The sequence below is a fragment of the Symphalangus syndactylus genome, chromosome 5 (assembly GCF_028878055.3).
Source record: "Symphalangus syndactylus isolate Jambi chromosome 5, NHGRI_mSymSyn1-v2.1_pri, whole genome shotgun sequence".
Lineage (NCBI taxonomy): Eukaryota > Metazoa > Chordata > Mammalia > Primates > Hylobatidae > Symphalangus > Symphalangus syndactylus.
Window position 1 is genome coordinate 21,457,839 of NC_072427.2, and position 16,745 is coordinate 21,474,583.

Sequence of the window (16,745 nt, forward strand, 5' to 3'; positions counted from 1 at the left end):
TCTGGGTTCAAGTGATTGTCATGCCTCAGCCTCTGAGTAGCTGGGACTACAGGCATCCACCACCACGCCCTGCTAAATTTTTTTTTTGTATTTTTAGTAGAGATAGGGCTTCGCCATGTTGACTAGGCTGGTCTCAAACTCCTGGCCCCAAATGATCCGCTTGCCTCAGCCTCCCAAAGTCCTGGGATTACAGGCATGAGCCACTGTTCCCAGCCCATCGTCTAGCTTTAAAAAGTATCCAATGATGTACAAAGGCTGCTACTTTCCCATCCCTGAATAGGAACAGGAGTTTCAATGCTCTTCACCCTATCTTACCTCCATAACCAATTCCAAAACCCCTCTTATTTCCTGGGAAAAGGAGAGAGTCCATGTCCTTTAACATCTTCCCTGTGAATGTCACCATCAGTTACGGTTCTCTGACTGCCAGCAATAAACTGGCTCTAACTTAAGTAAGAACAAAAGGATGCCAGGGTAACCCACTGGTCTGAAAGAAGAATTGAATGACAAGCCTAGGGTACAATGGTAACCAGGGCAGCTCTGAGGACTTTGGCCTGAGGAACTTGCTGACCATCACCCTAAGTGCACCCTTCTCATGACTCAATCCCAACTGCCTTTTGTTACTGTGTGTCTCTACTCAAGAAAGAGAATCTGATTGGCCTGGCTTGAGTCACATGTATCCTTGAGGCCTGGGGCAGCAGGGGTACTGTGGGAAAGAGGGGTGATTTCTGCCCACCCTCCACCAACCAAAAAACCAAAAAAACAAAAAACCAGAGGGGGGTGGTAATGTTACCGGAAAAACGGTTAGTACAGAATACGAAGTAAGAGAGTCCTAGCTCATTCCGACCCCAGAGAGCAGCCACTGGAAATGCGAAAGATGACTCTCAGCACAAGGGTTATCACCATGGAGAGGCCTTCAGGCTGGGGCCCAAGAGGCCTTGATGAGTGGCACTAAATTGGTAAATTTACCCCAGGGCAGGGTCTCGGTTTTAGTTTTGTAACTTGATACTTCCCATACCCCTGAGTTGATCACTCAGGGAGGCTATCTCATTCTGGTTAAATTTACGGTAAAATGGAACTTACACATGAAAAATTCACTTGCTAATTTTCTGTTTTTTTTTTTTTATTGTACTTTAAGTTTTAGGGTACATGTGCACAACGTGCAGGTTTGTTACATATGTATACATGTGCCATGTTGGTGTGCTGCACCCATTAACTCGTCATTTAACATTAGATCTCCTAATGCTATCCCTCGCTCCTCCCTCCTCACCTTGCTAATTTTCAGTGAAAGGATCACTTGAGCCCAGGAGTTTGAGACCCTGTCTCTATTTTAAAAATTAAATTTGGCCGGGCATGCTGGCTCACGCCTGTAATCTCAGCACTTTGGGAGGCCGAGGTGGGTGGATCACCTGAGGTCAGCAGTTTGAGAGCAGCCTGGCCAACATGGCAAAACCCTGTCTCTACTAAAAATACAAAAATTAGCCGGCCGTACTGGCATTCACCTGTAGTCCCAGCTACTCGGGAGGCTGAGGCAGGAGAATCGCTTGAACCTGGGAGGCAGAGGTTGCAGTGAGCCAAGATTGTGCCACTGCACTCCAGCCTGGGCAATGGAGAGAAACTCTGTCTCAAAAAAAGAAAAGAAAATTTTTTTTCAATGAGAAATTTAATCATACAATAGACTGGACACTGCATTTACCTGATAGTCAATTCTCCTCTTCTTCTGAAGGGAATGGTTCAAGAAAATGCAAATTCTCAGATTTGGTGAGCTTAGGACAAGTCAGACAAGCCTCAGTTCAAATCCTGCTTTGCTGGCTGTGTGAACTTGAGCTTGTTGCTTAACCTCTCTGAACTAAGATACCTCTTCTTTTTTTTACAATCCTTTTTTTCTAATATTTATAGACTGCCTGTTATATTTGCTGTGTTCACGAGAGTGAACAAAACAGACACAGACTCCTCCCTTACGGAGCTTACAGTCTAGTGGGGGAGACAAACATTTAAAAACACAGCAAAAATTTATAATGGCAAATATGTAAGTATGAAGTCTTGTGAAGCAGAAGAATAGGAGATAATGCCAGCCGGGGACAGGACCTAATTTAGATGGGCTTAGGAGCCTCTCTGAGGCTTGACAATTTTTTTTTTTTTTTTTTTTTTTTTTTTTTTTTTGAGATGGAGTTTCGCTCTTACTGCCCAGGCTGGAGTGCGGTGGTGCGATCTCAGCTCACTACGACCTCCACCTCCCGGATTCAAGTGATTCTCCTGCTTCAACCTCTCAAGTAGCTGGGATTACAGGCGTGTGCCACCATGCCCGGCTAATTTTGTATTTTTAGTAGAGATGTGGTCTCACCATGTTGGCCAGGCTGGTCTCGAACTCCTGACCTCAAGCGATCCACACGCCTCGGCCTCCCAAAGTGCTGAGATTACAGGCATGAGCCACTGCGCCTGGCCTTCACATTTGAGCTGAGATGGGAGGAAGGATGTTGGTGAGAGGAAGTGGAAGGAGAAGAGCATACCAGGCCGAGGAAACAACTGGTGCAAGAGCTCCCAGCCTGGTTACCGAGAGGCAAGGAGTGGAAGCTCGTACCTGGGAAACAAGAGGTGTCACAAGCCGAGGCTCAGAGGCAGGGCCAGGTCATGGAAGAACATTTGCAAAAATCCTCAGAGCAGTGTGTATCAGCCAGTATCAGCTACAACTGGAAATCACAGAGCCCTGAATGACAGTGATCTTAAATAAGACAAAGTTATTTCTCCCTCAGGATGAAATCTGTAGGCAGTAGGAGATCTGTACCTGGTCCACCCAGGGCTGGCACAGCAGCTCCGGGATGTCATCAAAACAGACTCCTCCAGCTCTCTGCTCTGCCCTGCCAGCCGACACAGGAGGAATAATTAATCCCCAGTGGAACATTATGAGGAGAAGAACTGAGAATAGTAATATAAAGCTAAATGTTTGTTATATAGAGAGTCAATAGATAATGTCTAAAGTTGAAAATAAAGGCTGGGTAGTATGGCTCATGCCTGCAATCCTAACACTTTGGGAGGTTGAGACAGGAGGATCACTTGAGCCCAGGAGTTTGAGGCCAGCCTGGACAACATAGTGAAACCCCGTCTTTGCAAAAAATAAACTAGCCAGGTGTGGTGGTGTGTGACTGTAGTTCCAGCTACTTGGGAGGCTGAGGCAGGAGGATCACTTGGGCCCAGGAGATTCAGGCTGCAATGAGCCATAATCACGCCACTGCACTCCAGCCTGAGCAACAGTAAATGAATAGATGATTGATTGATAGATAAAAGATAAATAAGTAAATTAATAAAAATAGTACCTATATTGATATTTTAAAATCTATCATCTATGTATCTATCATCTATTTTATGTATAGAAGTTGCTACCAGAGGCCAGGCGTGGTGGCTCACGCCTGTAATCCCAGCACTTTGGGAGGCTGAGGCAGGAGGATCATAAGGTCAGGAGTTTGAGACCAGCCTGGCCAGCATGGGGAAATAATGTCCCTACCAAAAATACAAAAAATTAGCCAGGTATGGTGGCGCGTGCCTGTAGTCCCAGCTACTCGGGAGGCTGAGGCAGGAGAATTGCTTGAACCTGGCAGGCGGAGGTTGCAGTCAGCCAAGATCGCACCACTGCACTCCAGCCTGGGTGACAGAGTGACACTTCGTCTCAAAAAAAAGAAGAAAAAAAGAAGTTGCTACCAGAAGTGAAAAAACAAGAATGACTTGTTTGTAATTGGGTGGGATTTGAGGGGCAGCGGGGTTGGGGTCTGGTTTCCCGGGCTCTGGTCTCCCCAAGCCTGTCTAGTGGTGAGCTTCTGTTCAACTTCCTTTGCTGGTCCATTATTTGGACCTTTCTTGAAATGGAAAGGCCAGCAGAGCGACTCCGACCACCTCCTTCTGCTTCCGGAGCTGCCTTAGTGGACTGGGTCCCTCTCAACCGAGGCAAATCCGAGCTGCGTTGTTAAGTTTCAGCGGCGGCGGATACAGCATGTCTGGAATTCAGTGGGATGGCAGTGTCTGTCTTGAAGAGGCTCTTGGTGTTTGGGCTGGAGCTATCTCTGGACAGGAGGCGCCCCCTACTGACACCCAGAGGCCCTGGAAACTCACTTCCCATGAGGCACTGTCTGATCTCAGAACAGACGGGGTTCAGAAATGGCCCTTTCTCATTATTTCCAAAGGGCCTCAGGGGACACACCACACACGAGGGTGAAGGACCCTCAACCTGGAATCTGAGACACATTCCTCATGGTAGAGTTTCAACAGGACATGACCACATGGATTTCTGGGCTGAGTTAGTGTCCAGTCAACCACTGTGGCCACTGGACTTTTTTTTTACGAGATTGAGTCTCGCTTTGTCACCCAGGCTGGAGTGCAGTGGCACAATCTCGGCTCACTGCAACCTCCGCTTCCAGGGTTCAAGCGATTCTCCCGCCTCAGCCTCCCGAGTAGCTGGGATTACAGGCATGTGCCACAACACCTGGCTAATTATTGTATGTTTAGTAGAGACAGGGTTTCGCCATGTCGGCCAGGCTGGTCTTGAACTCCTAACCTCAAGTGATCCTCCCACCTCAGCCTCCCAAAGTGCTAGGATGACAGGCGTGAGCCACCGTGCTTGGCCCGGCCATTGGCTTTTGAGTGGTTGGAGTAGTGCACCCAGGCTCAGCATGGGACACTTTCCCGTGGAGTCCAGCCAGCTGACAGTTCTGACCAAATTAAATACTCTGGTTTCACACTAAACTGCCTTGATTCCACCAAACCCCTGAAAAAGATTCTCATTGGAACAAAGCTGTGGACAAAGCCAAGGTCCTCCCTAAGACTCACCCACTTCAAGGCAGGCAGAATGCCTATGGGGGAGAAGCCCTGCCTGGTCATGGGCCCATGCTTGCAGTGGTCCACAGGAGCCTGCACCCTGCTTCCAGCCAACAGAAGCAATCTATTCCTACCTGTAGTGGATGCTGCTGGTGCCCTGCCCAGATGCCCTTTACCGTGGAGAACCCATCCCCCAGGCGCTGTTAGTTGGTAGCAACTCACAGCTGCCCCTTCTCTGAAGCATGCTGAGGTAGCTCAGAGAATAAGAATCAACTGCTCCAAAAACATACATTTTGAAGCACTGTCCTGAGCCAAATGGAAGCCACCTCACCCGGGAGGCAATCCCCACTTCCACTCTTAATCCTTGCCCCCATCCTTGGCCCATGACTAGCACTGCTACAAAAGGCTGTCCTTGCTTCACCTCAAAGTGGAAGGAACTCCATGGGAGAGTTTGGGCTCTAGAGTGTGTCTGTGGGATCAGACTAAAGCCAAGCCCCAGCCGAGACCACACTGCTGCTTCTTCCCCTGGCCCTATTCTGCCTCCCTTATCCCCTTCTCCCAAGAACACTCCCCCAGTAAATCACTTGAACAGACTCCCCATCTCAGGCTAAGGAATCTGCATAAGATCCATCAGGCATCCTGCTGTGTTTGCGCTCGCTGACAGAGAAATTTCACTGGGACTCTTCTTTTCTTTGCTTTCTTTCTTTTCTTTCTTTCTTTCTTCTTTCTTCTTTCTTTCTTTCTTTCTTTCTTTCTTTCTTTCTTTCTTTCCTCTCTCTTTCTCTTTCTTTCTTTCCTTCTCTTTCTTTCTTTCTTTTTCTTTCTCTCTTTCTTTCTTTCTTTTTTTTTTCAGAATCTTGCTGTACTGCCCAGGCTGGAGTGCAGTGGTGTTATCATGGCTTACTGCAGCCTCAAACACCTGAGCTCAAGCAATTCTCTCACCTCAGCCTCCCAAGTAGCCAGGACCACAGGCATGTGTTACCATGCTGGTGGCTCATCTTTTCTTTTCCTTCTTTTTTTTTTTTTTGGAAATAGAGCCTTGCTCTGTCACCCAGGCTGCAGTACAGTGGTGTGATCTTGGTTCACTATAACCTCTGCCTCCTGGGCTCAAGCAATTCTCCTGCCTCAGCCTCCCGAGTAGCTGGGACTACGGGCATGCACCATCATGCCCACCTAATTTTTATATTTTTAGTAGAGACTGGGTTTCACCATGTTGATCAGGCTGGTCTCAAACTCCTGACCTCAAGTGATCTGCTCGCCTCAGCCTCCCAAAGTGCTGGGATTACAGGCGTGAGCCACTGCGTGAGGGCTCATCTTTTCTATCATGGCAAAATGTATATCCTTGGAGCAGTTGGATCCTTATTCAGGGTATGGGACTGACTGTCCAGTAAATCAACCCTTGCAGAATTCACACTGGGTCTTACCCAGGAAGTCATTCAGAGACACGGTAACCCTGATGACACAGAGTCTGACCAGAGAACACAGTCCACAGCAGTAGAGTCCAAGTGTGGGTCCAGAATCCATCCTGCCTGCCATGCAGCCGATGAGACGGTCACATGGGGCAGACACCTCAAGAGCTAGCTCAGATCTTCCAAATACTAGCACGCAGCGCGGTGGCCCCTGGCTTTACCTCAGGCTGGCCAACTTCTCAATAGTTGCTCCCTTTCGGGTACTGGCTCCCCCATCATACTCCCCCATAGAGGACAGGCAGGGGAAACGGTGGCCAGTGCCTACCTCACTGGATTATTGTGAGGGTTCATTGAGATAGTGCAGGTAAGGCTCTTATCACAGAGCCTGGCATCTGCCAAGCTCTTAACTGTGCCAGCTGGTACCATTGTTGTCACCATCTCCTGGAACTACAGGATCCATCTCAGGGCCCCTCACACACTGCTCTTCCCCTCCAACGTGGAAGCTCCAGTGCCTCTCCATTTCCTGAGGTTGGGGTGGTTAACAAAGCTCTTTGCCCAAGCCTCTGAGTACTACCTTTCCAGCTCTCATCCCTGTGGGGACCAGCACTGCCCTAGGGAAGGAGACTGGTGGGAACCAACAGGAAATGCTACAGCTGAGGCTCCCGGCCCATGAGCTGGCCAGTATTGAGCTTCTGTGATGGGTCAGATCTCCACGGCCACAGAACTGAGGGAATTGGACACAGGCCTTGGAATCAGGAACCTTGCTTCTACAGGCATAGTGAAATGGAAAGGAGTGTTTCCAAGTGAGTCATGGTGTCTGATTGGCAGGCCCATCCAGGAACAACAGTGAGAGTACCAGTGAGAGTAGAGCGAAAGACGCAGCCATGCCCTTGACTCCATGGCAGGACACTAGTGGTGGAATTCCACTTGGGGGGGTAGGGGACGAGATATGCTTGGAGAGTTTCAGTGTCTGAATATGGGATGTGACAGTCACAGGTGTCCATTTTTGTTCTACCTAACAATTGTACTTAATTTGTGGTGCCCTACTTGTCAGCACTTCTGTATGGACCCTGCTGGTCTTTGGTAGATTTGTTTTCCTGGCTCCTGCCAGGAGGCCTTAAGTCCTCTTCATGATTACTCCTGTAAAAATATCTGGCTTCACCCTAAGGCTCAGTGAGGGCCACATCAGACCACTTCTCTGACAGGGGGAGGAGATGGAACAATCAAGGAATTATTTTTGCCTGTATAGCGAATCAGCTTATCAACTGTGACTTGATCAATAAGGCAATGGAGATCCAAATTAATAGTCTCCACAGCCCCTGCCAATAGCTGGAGGAAGTGTACTTTAGAAGGAAGATATAGCCTTTAGTATAAAACCTGTAATAGACAGGGACATCATCCCTGAACCCAACAGCATAACATGAATTAAGACCCTTGGTTTGCAGAATATCTTGATCTGGATCAAACTGAAAAGGAACTATCTCAATTTCTCACTATATGAAAAGCTGATATGAGGCTGGACACAGTGGCTCACACTTGTAATCCCAGCACTTTGGGAGACCGGGGCAGGAGGATCACTTGAGCCCAGGAGTTCTAGACCTGGGCAACATGGTAAGACCCTGTCTCTACAAAATAAGTAAATAAATAAATATTAGAACAACTGGGATGAAATTTTTTAAAAAAGAAAAAAGAGTTAGCCGGCATATGGTGCATAGCTATAGTCCCAGCTACCCTGGAGGCTGAGGTGGGAGGATTGCTGGGAGGTCGAGGCTGTGGTGAGCTGAGATTGCGCCACTGCATGCCAGCCAGGGAGACAGAGAGAGACCCTGTCTCAAAAAATAAATAAATAAAATGCTAATATGAGCTGGAGAGGCAAGAGGAATAGAAGGTAAAAACAACAACAAGGGAAATACACTTTATAAGTACAATCGATTAAATATTAAATATTTGGGAACAGTGATCTCTGAACTGCTTGGGTAAAATTCACCCTGCCTGGTGGCCTTAAGCACTCCTGCAGGTGGGACCAGGCATCCTAATTCTACGAGGCCTCCTGTTGCTGCCGTAGATGAGCCCCAGACTCGGCCTTTCATTTTGTATTGGATAATGACCACGAGTGCCCAGATGTTCTCAGTGAGTACAGTGGGTCAAGGAGTAAACTATATCAGAGACCGTTGGATAATCATGCCAAGCAGGCTGGGGGGTTCCAGCCTTTGGGGTACTGGAATGCTTTCTTCCCCTGAGACCAGCTGAACTAGCTCTGTAGTTGCCAGGAGAGCAGTGTGCTCTAACACTTGGGCTAGTCTGTTCCCACAGGAAAACTAGAAGAGTTACAAGCGAAGAGTATAAAAGCCCAAGATATTTCTTTAGTCTTTGTATTTAGCTCTATGTCATCAATCTTTTTTTAAACATAGTCTCACTCCTGTCGCCCAGGCTGGAGTGCAGTGGTGTGATTATGGTTCACTGCAGCCTTGACTTCCGAGGCTTAAATGATCCTCCCACCTCAGCCTCCCGAGTGGCTGGGATTACAGGTGCACACCAACACACCTGTCTAATTTTTTCTATTTTTTGTAGAGACAGGGTCTCCCTATGTTGCCCAGGCTGGTCTTGAAGTCCTGGGCTCAAGTGATCTACCTGCCTTGGCCTCCCAAAGTGCTAGGATTATTGCTACTTTCCAATATTTCTACTACAGACTACGGGAAGTCCATTTTTCAATGTCAAATGCAGAAGAAAAAGTTCTACGGATGCCCTTTCTGCCAATCATCCCAGGTTTAAGAGAGAGGAGCGATGAGGTCAGGTTCATGGAACTTGATGAGGGATGAGCCTCTTTATTTGTCCAGTGCTTGGATACACGAATCAATGCAATGAAAGACCTCACCTGTGAAGAGCTAGGAAATGAATGTGGGCAGAATCATGAGAAGAATATAAAGAGATTGCTGAGGAACTCTTCTGATAGTTCTTGTGCTTTTTGAATGTTTCACTCACTACTTATAAAATATCCTATTACGTCAGAGCCTGGCAAGAAGGGATTCTCTCCAACTCTTTGACTAATAATTCCCTAAAACAGGAGGTGGCCTGCAGAAGAACTAAAACCAGAAAAGTTAGGTGGTTGCCTCTGAGGAATGGGACAGAGTTGCAGGGGTGGAGCAGCCCCTTTACTGTCAACCCTTCTGAGCTCCGCTGGATGGTGCGGGAAATTATCTGTGCATATTCATGTGGTCCTCTGCCCACTCTGCCCCAGCCTGGCTCAGCTCTAGGTCTTACTCAGCGGGCCCCAGCGGGTGTGCCGGGCCTCAGAGACTGTCTCCTAAGGAAACAGGCCACCAAGAAGCCCAGGGACATGCTGAGGTCCCACAGCTGGATGGGCACAGCCGGGACACCTGAGGTCCTGCAGCTGTTGGTCTTTCCCTGGGGTCTCCACCCCAATCTATCCAGCCTCCCAACTCCCCAGCCTGTGGCTTTTCGCCAAATTCCACCTGAAAAGACCGCTTGGCTTCTGGGGGCTGGGATCCCTGCTGGCCATGCCTCCTTGAGAGGAGGAGCAGGGGAGAAGCCCGGAGTCTCCTGGCCTGGAGGAGGGGAGCAGTGTCAGGACAGCCCTGGATGGGACCTGTGACAGCAATGACACCTGCCAACCTGATGCTGCTGGACTCCCTGCCAGGTACTTCCTAAGCAGGAGCGCATTGACTCCTCAGAGGTTCTATTACCCACCCCCAAATAAGGCAGCAAGTTAACTTTGACAGGCAGGAGTAGAGACCTTTGAGCTCCAAGCTCAAGGTCCACCCCAAGACACACAGCCCATTAAATCCTTGTTGTAGAGATTAGGGCCTACAACGATGTGAAGGTTATAAGCTGCAGTGTCGAGCATGTTTCGAAGCAAGCATGGTTGCTGCTGGACGTGTTGTGTTTCTGGCTTCCCTCTGGATGCTGACAGAAACAAGGGTGAGAGGAAAGGACAGTAGGAGAGGAGGGAAGGCAGGACTGGAGAAAGGAGGGGAAGGGGGTAGCACAGGGCAAAGTGGAAAAGCAGGTAGCGTCCTTTTTTTCTTCACTAGGGCTTGGTGAAGACCCCTTCGAGGACAGCTCCGGGCCCATCTCTGTGGTGGCCACCTGTGAAGACAGGAGTCCTGCTCAGAGACATCATTTAGTTTTCTTTTCTTTTTTTGAGGTAGAGTCTCACTCTGTCGCCCAGGCTGGAGTGCAGTGGTGTGATCTCTGCTCACTGCAGCCTCCACCTCTTGGGTTCAAGCAATTCTCCTGCCTCAGCCTCCTGAGTAGCTGGGACTACAGGCACCTGCCACCATGCCTGGCTAATTTTTGTATTTTTAGTAGAGAGGAGGTTTCACCATGTTGGCCAGGCTGGTCTCGAACTCCTGGCCTCGAGTGATCTGCCCACCTTGGCCTCCCAAATTCTGGGAGAACAGGTGTGAGCCACCGCACCCCCGCTTCTTTTTTTTTTTTTAAAGGTAGAGTCTTGCTCTGTGGCTAGTTTTCAATCAAGGTAACATATGGGGTCTCAACAGTGTGTGGAACTCTGCTAGAAAAATCAAATTATGAGAACACTGTTACTGTGTGATCCCCTGTTGGAAAATGAATAACATAAAATAATATACATTTAGGAAAAAAAAGTGGAGAAAAGGCCAGGCACAGTGGCTCATGCCTGTAATCCCAGCACTTTGGGAGGCCTAGGCGGGTGGACCACCTGAGGTCGGGAGTTCGAGACCAGCCTGACCAACATGGAGAAACCCCATCTCTACTAAAAATACAAAATTAGCCAGGCATGGTGGTGCATGCCTGTAATCGCAGCTACTTGGGAGGCTGAGGCAGGAGAATCGCTTGAACTTGGGAGACGGAGGTTGCAGTGAGCCGAGATCACACCACTGCACTCCAGCCTGGGCAACAAGAGTGAAACTCCCTCTCAGAAAAAAAAAAAAAAAAGGAGGAAAATGCCCCACAAACTCAATAGCGGTCATCCCTGGGGGCTCAGATTCCGGGGATTTTAACTTCCCTCATTCTGTATATTTCTCTAATGTTTAAATATTTAATGATACACTTGTAATGCTTTGGTAATTCAAATGACAGATGAAGAAAAAATGTTTTCAAAAAGAGGGGGTATCCATCCACCATCCTCTCCAAACTTCCAAAACAACCAGGATGTGCCGGTACTAGGAAGTATTTATGCATCATAAAGGATTTTGTCCTGAGCGCGTACCATTAATTATTAAAGAGATGTTGTCAATCCCATCAGATGAGTTTAATGTTTAGTTTGAGGATTGAAAAACTAAAGCGTTCAGCCCTTCACTTTGCACACTGTTGGCTTAGGTATTCATTTAACAAAGATGAAATGAAGGGGAAATGGTGTGATTTGGTTTTGTTTTCTTGACAGACCTGAAACACTTTTACTATTTCTGACAGCTACACTGCTTTCCTCATTTTCCAGCGTAGGAAAATTGGTTGCTGTTATAATAAATCCCCATCTAGTGAGAAAGGGAGATAGAGCAAGATGCAAAATGAAAGATAAAATGCAAAAAGCTAACAGCCTGGCTGGAGAAAGGAGGCCATGGGAGGGAAGGAGCGGGAGGGAAATAATCACATAGGTGGCTTCCTGGAAGAAGCGGCCCTAGTAGGCTTGGAAGAGGTCAGTTTGGGAACTGGGGAGAGGGCAGAGGAGGGCATCTCTGATGGAGAAACAGCAGCCAGTGGGCAGGAGCTGCAGGGAGCCAGGTTGCAAGCGGGCCTGCTTCCTGCATTCCTGAGACCGGGTTGGGGTCCCCACCCTGGCTGTGGCCCTGGCCTCTGGGGAGGCACTGGGCAGAACCGGGTGGCAGGGCCCAACCTACTCCGACCCTGGACTCTGCCCAGGAATTTCTGCTGAAGTGACAAGGCAAGCCAGAGCAAAAGCAGGTTGGACCCAGCTTGTCCCCACAGAGACGTGTGCTTCCCTCTCTCTCTGAAAGCGACCTGCTAACCGCAAATACGTGAGTAGAAACAGGGCCCTGCCTCTGTGTGCGCTGCTGTGTGTCTGTGTGTGAGCCGGGGCATTTCCAGGCTCTGCCTGTGTGTGTGCACACACGTGCACGGGTCTCTGAGTATGTCAGCCTAACTGGGCTGGCATTTGGATGGAGTAGGGCACCACCCAAGGGGAGAAAAAGGAGCGGGAACAAGAGAAGGGAGAGACGAGGTGTTAGTTACCACTCTTATTTACAGATGAGCTTAAGCCTATGAACTGAGCTTCAGCAAAAAATGAACTATATTGATTCTTGCAATGGAAAGTCCAGGAGTAGGATTGGTTTCGGGTATAGTTGGATGCAGCGACTGGAATGATGCCTTTAAGGATGTCACACCTCCATCTTTCAGAGATGGAAAAGTAGAATACAATGAAGATCTTGCTTAATGGTAATAGTTTTAACCAGTTGTAAGGAATGATGAAAGCTAGGTCCTCTCTTCAGAAAAATGCCTGTATGAGATACATATGCATGCTGTATATAATTCCTTAGTTTCCTTCCCTATGAGGTGGGCAGAATTTGCTGTTTCTGCCTGGAACTCCCAGAGTTCACAGGGACTTGCCTCTTACAGGTTCAGATGTGGGTGCAGGCTGGGGTGGTGGCTCACGCCTGTAATCCCAGCACTTTGGGAGGCTGAGGTGGGAGGACTGCTTGAGCCCAGGAGTTGAAGACCAGCCTGTGCAACATAGGGAGACCCTAGAAAAAGGAAGGGTACCTCCTCCATGTGCTGAGAAGTCAAGGTTGCAGTCCCAGTCACAAGGAGGGGTGAGCTCTGGGATGGCATAGGTGGCCCCCAGGCAGGGCTCTGGCTGTGCCAGGCATCTGGTCCCCCCACTCAGTCCTCTCCCCCTTCCCCAGGCCCCTAAACTGGGCCCTGCCTGGCCTCCCTTTCAGCGTTGGGCCCTCCCTGATTTGTCTTTCAGCTGGAAGGTCTGGGACATGGAGAACCACCCCTCAAGACGAAGAGAATCCATCTCTCTCACATCTGTGGCCAAGGGTCTGGAGAACATGGGGGCTGATTTCTTGGAAAGCCTGGTCTGTACCCTTCCCCATCAGTCATCCCGACCCCTCAGCCTCTTTGGCTTGAGCCCGGCTGCCGAGGTGATGAGGCTTTTGTTCACCACCTTCCCTCACACCCCATTCTTCTGCCCCCTCCTCACCTCTTTGCTCGCACAGTTATGAACCTCCCAGTGTGTCGGCCTCCTCAACACAAGGCAGCCCCCTTTATTTCACTCATTAAACATTGACTGAGCACGTACTGTGTGCACTATAGTCTGAAAGTCCTAGTCTGAAAGGGCAGGGCAGGCTCCAATGAGGAAGTGACACTCGAGCTGTGACCTACAGAATGAGAATCAAAACCAGATGACGGGGAAGGGGGGTCTCTAAGGAAATCTCAGCCTTCAAGGAGCCTTGTCCTTGCTTTCAAGTGGCCAAGTCAGGTCGAGGCACACCACCCAGAACTCGGAGCCTGGTAGGACAGCCTGCACGCTCCCAGCCTCCTCTGACAAGGCCCCCTCCCCTTCACTGCCCTTGTCTCTTGGGGTGCTCCTTTCACGCTGTCATCTGCAAGAATACCCACCCCCCACCCAAAACAGCTCCACAGACTGGGGGGTGCATGGTGCCCTGAGGTCATGTGATGAGGTAGCCCTGCCTGGGGCCTCCCTTACAGGCCTCCCCTCAGCCCCTCTCAGTCACAGCTGGGCCGCAGGTGTCTGTCCCTGCGCAGACCATGAGCTCGCTGAGGGCGAGATGTGTCTGGCAGAGCCCTGCACACAGTAGGTGCTCAGTGCCTGCCTTGCAGAATTCAGTTCAGTAGCCTTCTAATTCCTCCCTGTGCCTCAGCCCAGTCCCCTCCTCAGCCAGGGTGTCACCGTGGCCCCCCACCCCCAGCTGTAAGTTCCTGTGGGTGGGGAAGGGGCAGGCTGACCTGACGGCCCCCTGCTGGTTGTAGGAGGAAGGTCAGCTCCCTAGCAGTGACTTAAGCTCCACAGAGATCACGAGCAGCTGGAGCGAGGCGGTGCCGAAGCCCTTCTCCAGATGGTAGGTGATCTCTGCAGAGACAAGGGCGGGCCTGGGGTGGAGGCTGCTTGGGAACAGGATGGGGAGCCGGGCCTCCTGGCGGATGGGAGCTGGGGGGACGTGAACCTTTGTTGAAGGAAGGAATAAAGGCGCTTTAGCCAACACGCACAGGCACATGAGCCTCGAGCGTGAGCCAAGTCACAGGCTCCCCACCGGCTTTTGAGCAGCTGAAATGAAATCCCATCAGGAATCCCAGTATGTACCGCGGGGCCTGCCCTGAACCAGCCAGGCCTCCCTCTCAACCTCCCCCTTCTGCCTTCTACCCCCATTCAGTCTCTGGGGTACCTCGGGGAGTCTGAAGACTCCGGTTAAAAATCCTGAACTGGGCAAGGTCCCTGATTTCACACAGGGAGGTAGAAGCCCAGAGAGGGGAAGGGGCCAGCCCAGGTGGCATAGGCAGCGAGTGTCTGAGGTGAGCCTAGAACTCCGCCTCCCGATGCCTGGGCCATCTGGGTCCTTGCTGGCCGGATCCGGAGCTGAGGACACCATGATGGGCAGGGGGTGGTGGTGGGGGAGGGATTCTGTCTCTCTGCCTGGGCAGGGGGTATGGGAAGAATGCCTCCTCTACCCTCTCAGGAGGTGGGAGGTGGGGACTCAGAGGGGGGTGAGGCTCCTTAAAATGGCAGCTGGTGGGTGGATTCCAATTAGCATTGATTGGGAATCTACTCAATGTGTGTCCCATGGGCAGATGGATGAACAACAGGGGAGGGGAGGCAGCCATCCGTGTTTTTCTTTTTTCTTTTCTTTTCTTTTCTTTTCTTCTTCTTTTCTTTTCTTTTCTTTCCTTTCTTTTCTTTCTTTCTTCTTTTTTTCTTTCTTTCTCCCTTCCTTCCTTCTTTTCTTTATTCTTTCTTTCTCTTTCTTCTTTCTTTCTCTTTCTTGCTTGCTTTCCCTTCCTTCCTTCCTTTCTCTCTCTCTCTCTCTTTTTTTTTTTTTTTTTTTTTTTTTTTTAGGCAGGTCTCACTCTTTTGCCTGGGTGGGAGTGCAGTGGCACGAACCCCTCTTGGGCTCAAGCAATTCTCCTGCCTCAGCTTCTTGAGTAGCTGGGATTACAGGCGCATGCCACCATGCCTGGCTAATTTTTGTATTTTTGGTAGAGATGGGGTTTGTCATGTTGCCCAGGCTAGTCTCGAACTCCTGGGCTCAAGTGATCCACCCTCCTGGGCCTCCCAAAGTGCTGGGATTACTGGTGTGAACCACCGCGCCCCCCACTGGCCACATTTCTGTATGTTGATGAGGTTCTGCCTTTTCAGTGAACTTCCTCCCGAGCCCTGGAGGCAGAGACTATCACTGGGGTAGTGGGGCCTGTGGGTGCTGCCATAGAGGCAGGAAGGCCTGAACCATTTCTACGTTCGCCCTGGGCTGGGGTTGCCCTGCAGCCCTGTGGGGATGTCAAGGCAAGCCCTGGCTTGCCCCTGTTGCCACTTTACCGGGGACATACCTGAGTGGAGGTTCTGAGGATCTCCCCCAGGTGGGGTCTGCTCATGCACTCATGGACCCTGCTGGTCCTGTTCCCAGGAGGAACTTGCAGCCAGCCCTGAGAGCCAGAAGCTTCTGCAGGGAGCACATGCAGCTGTTTCGATGGATCGGCACAGGCCTGCTCTGCACTGGTGAGGCTGGGGCCCAGCATTACCCAGGACACAATGACTCCTGCCTCAGCTATCCGTGTCTCAGGGCAGGGTCATTCACTCACCCAGTCATTCAACAAACGGTTGTTGAGCACCAACTCAGGTCCAGCTCCCTTGCCAGGTACTGAGGCATCTGTTAAGCCAGGCCAGATCTTGTTCCCAAGGCACTCCCTCATCAGTAAGGGAGGCAGAAGAAACAGTCCCACATAATGCAGCATGTCATCTGGGAGCACCAAGGAGGAATGGGGGATGGTCAGGGAGGACTTCCAGGAGGAGGTGACATTGGAGTCTCACAGGCTAAGTAGGAGTTAGCCAGCTGGAGAGGAAGGATACTAAGGAGGGCAAAGGCACTCCACACAGAGGAGTCACAGGAGCAAAGGTGAAAACTGGCAGGGTGTGGGTTTCGATAAAGTTTGACGTCTGCACTGTAAGGTCTGGAGGGTAAAGTTCTAGACAAGGAGTGCCAGGGGATGGGGCTGGAGGGATAGGAAAGCGCCCAGGATGGGGAGTGGGTAGAGATATGGGAGGATGCTCGGGGACTTGGATTTTACCCTCAAGGCCAAAGAGAGCCACTGAAGGGTTTGAACAGGGAAGCGTCAAGGTGGAATTCACACTGTGGGACACCGGAAGGAGGGCAGGAAAGATGAGGAGATGGAGACATTGAGGGCTGCAGTGCCTGTGTGAGCATGAAGCTGTGGAAGGTGGGCGGGGCAATGGAAGAGGTCCTAGAGAAGCAATGCTAGCTGCACTTGGCAACGACTGGGTATGCGGCACGAAGGAAACCCTGAATCAGGGCTGCCCCAGGGGCCTGCTCGGGTGAGGGG

General features: G+C 50.3%; 1 protein-coding gene across 2 annotated transcripts in view; it reads left to right on the top strand.

The window, feature by feature from the left end:
* The first annotated feature begins 11,565 nt into the window (after positions 1 to 11,565).
* The window catches only part of SLC28A1 (solute carrier family 28 member 1), a 60,092-nt gene continuing 54,912 nt past the window's right edge, over positions 11,566 to 16,745 (top strand). The window contains exons 1-4 of one of the 2 annotated variants that reach the window (XM_063638609.1): positions 11,566 to 12,187; positions 13,138 to 13,315; positions 14,166 to 14,254; positions 15,812 to 15,903. In XM_063638609.1, coding sequence (XP_063494679.1) covers positions 13,154 to 13,315; positions 14,166 to 14,254; positions 15,812 to 15,903 — 343 coding nt within the window. In that variant the 5' untranslated portion in view covers positions 11,566 to 12,187; positions 13,138 to 13,153. The remainder of the gene's footprint in view (positions 12,188 to 13,137; positions 13,316 to 14,165; positions 14,255 to 15,811; positions 15,904 to 16,745) is intronic. The other variant, XM_055277372.2, reaches the window with a different exon arrangement.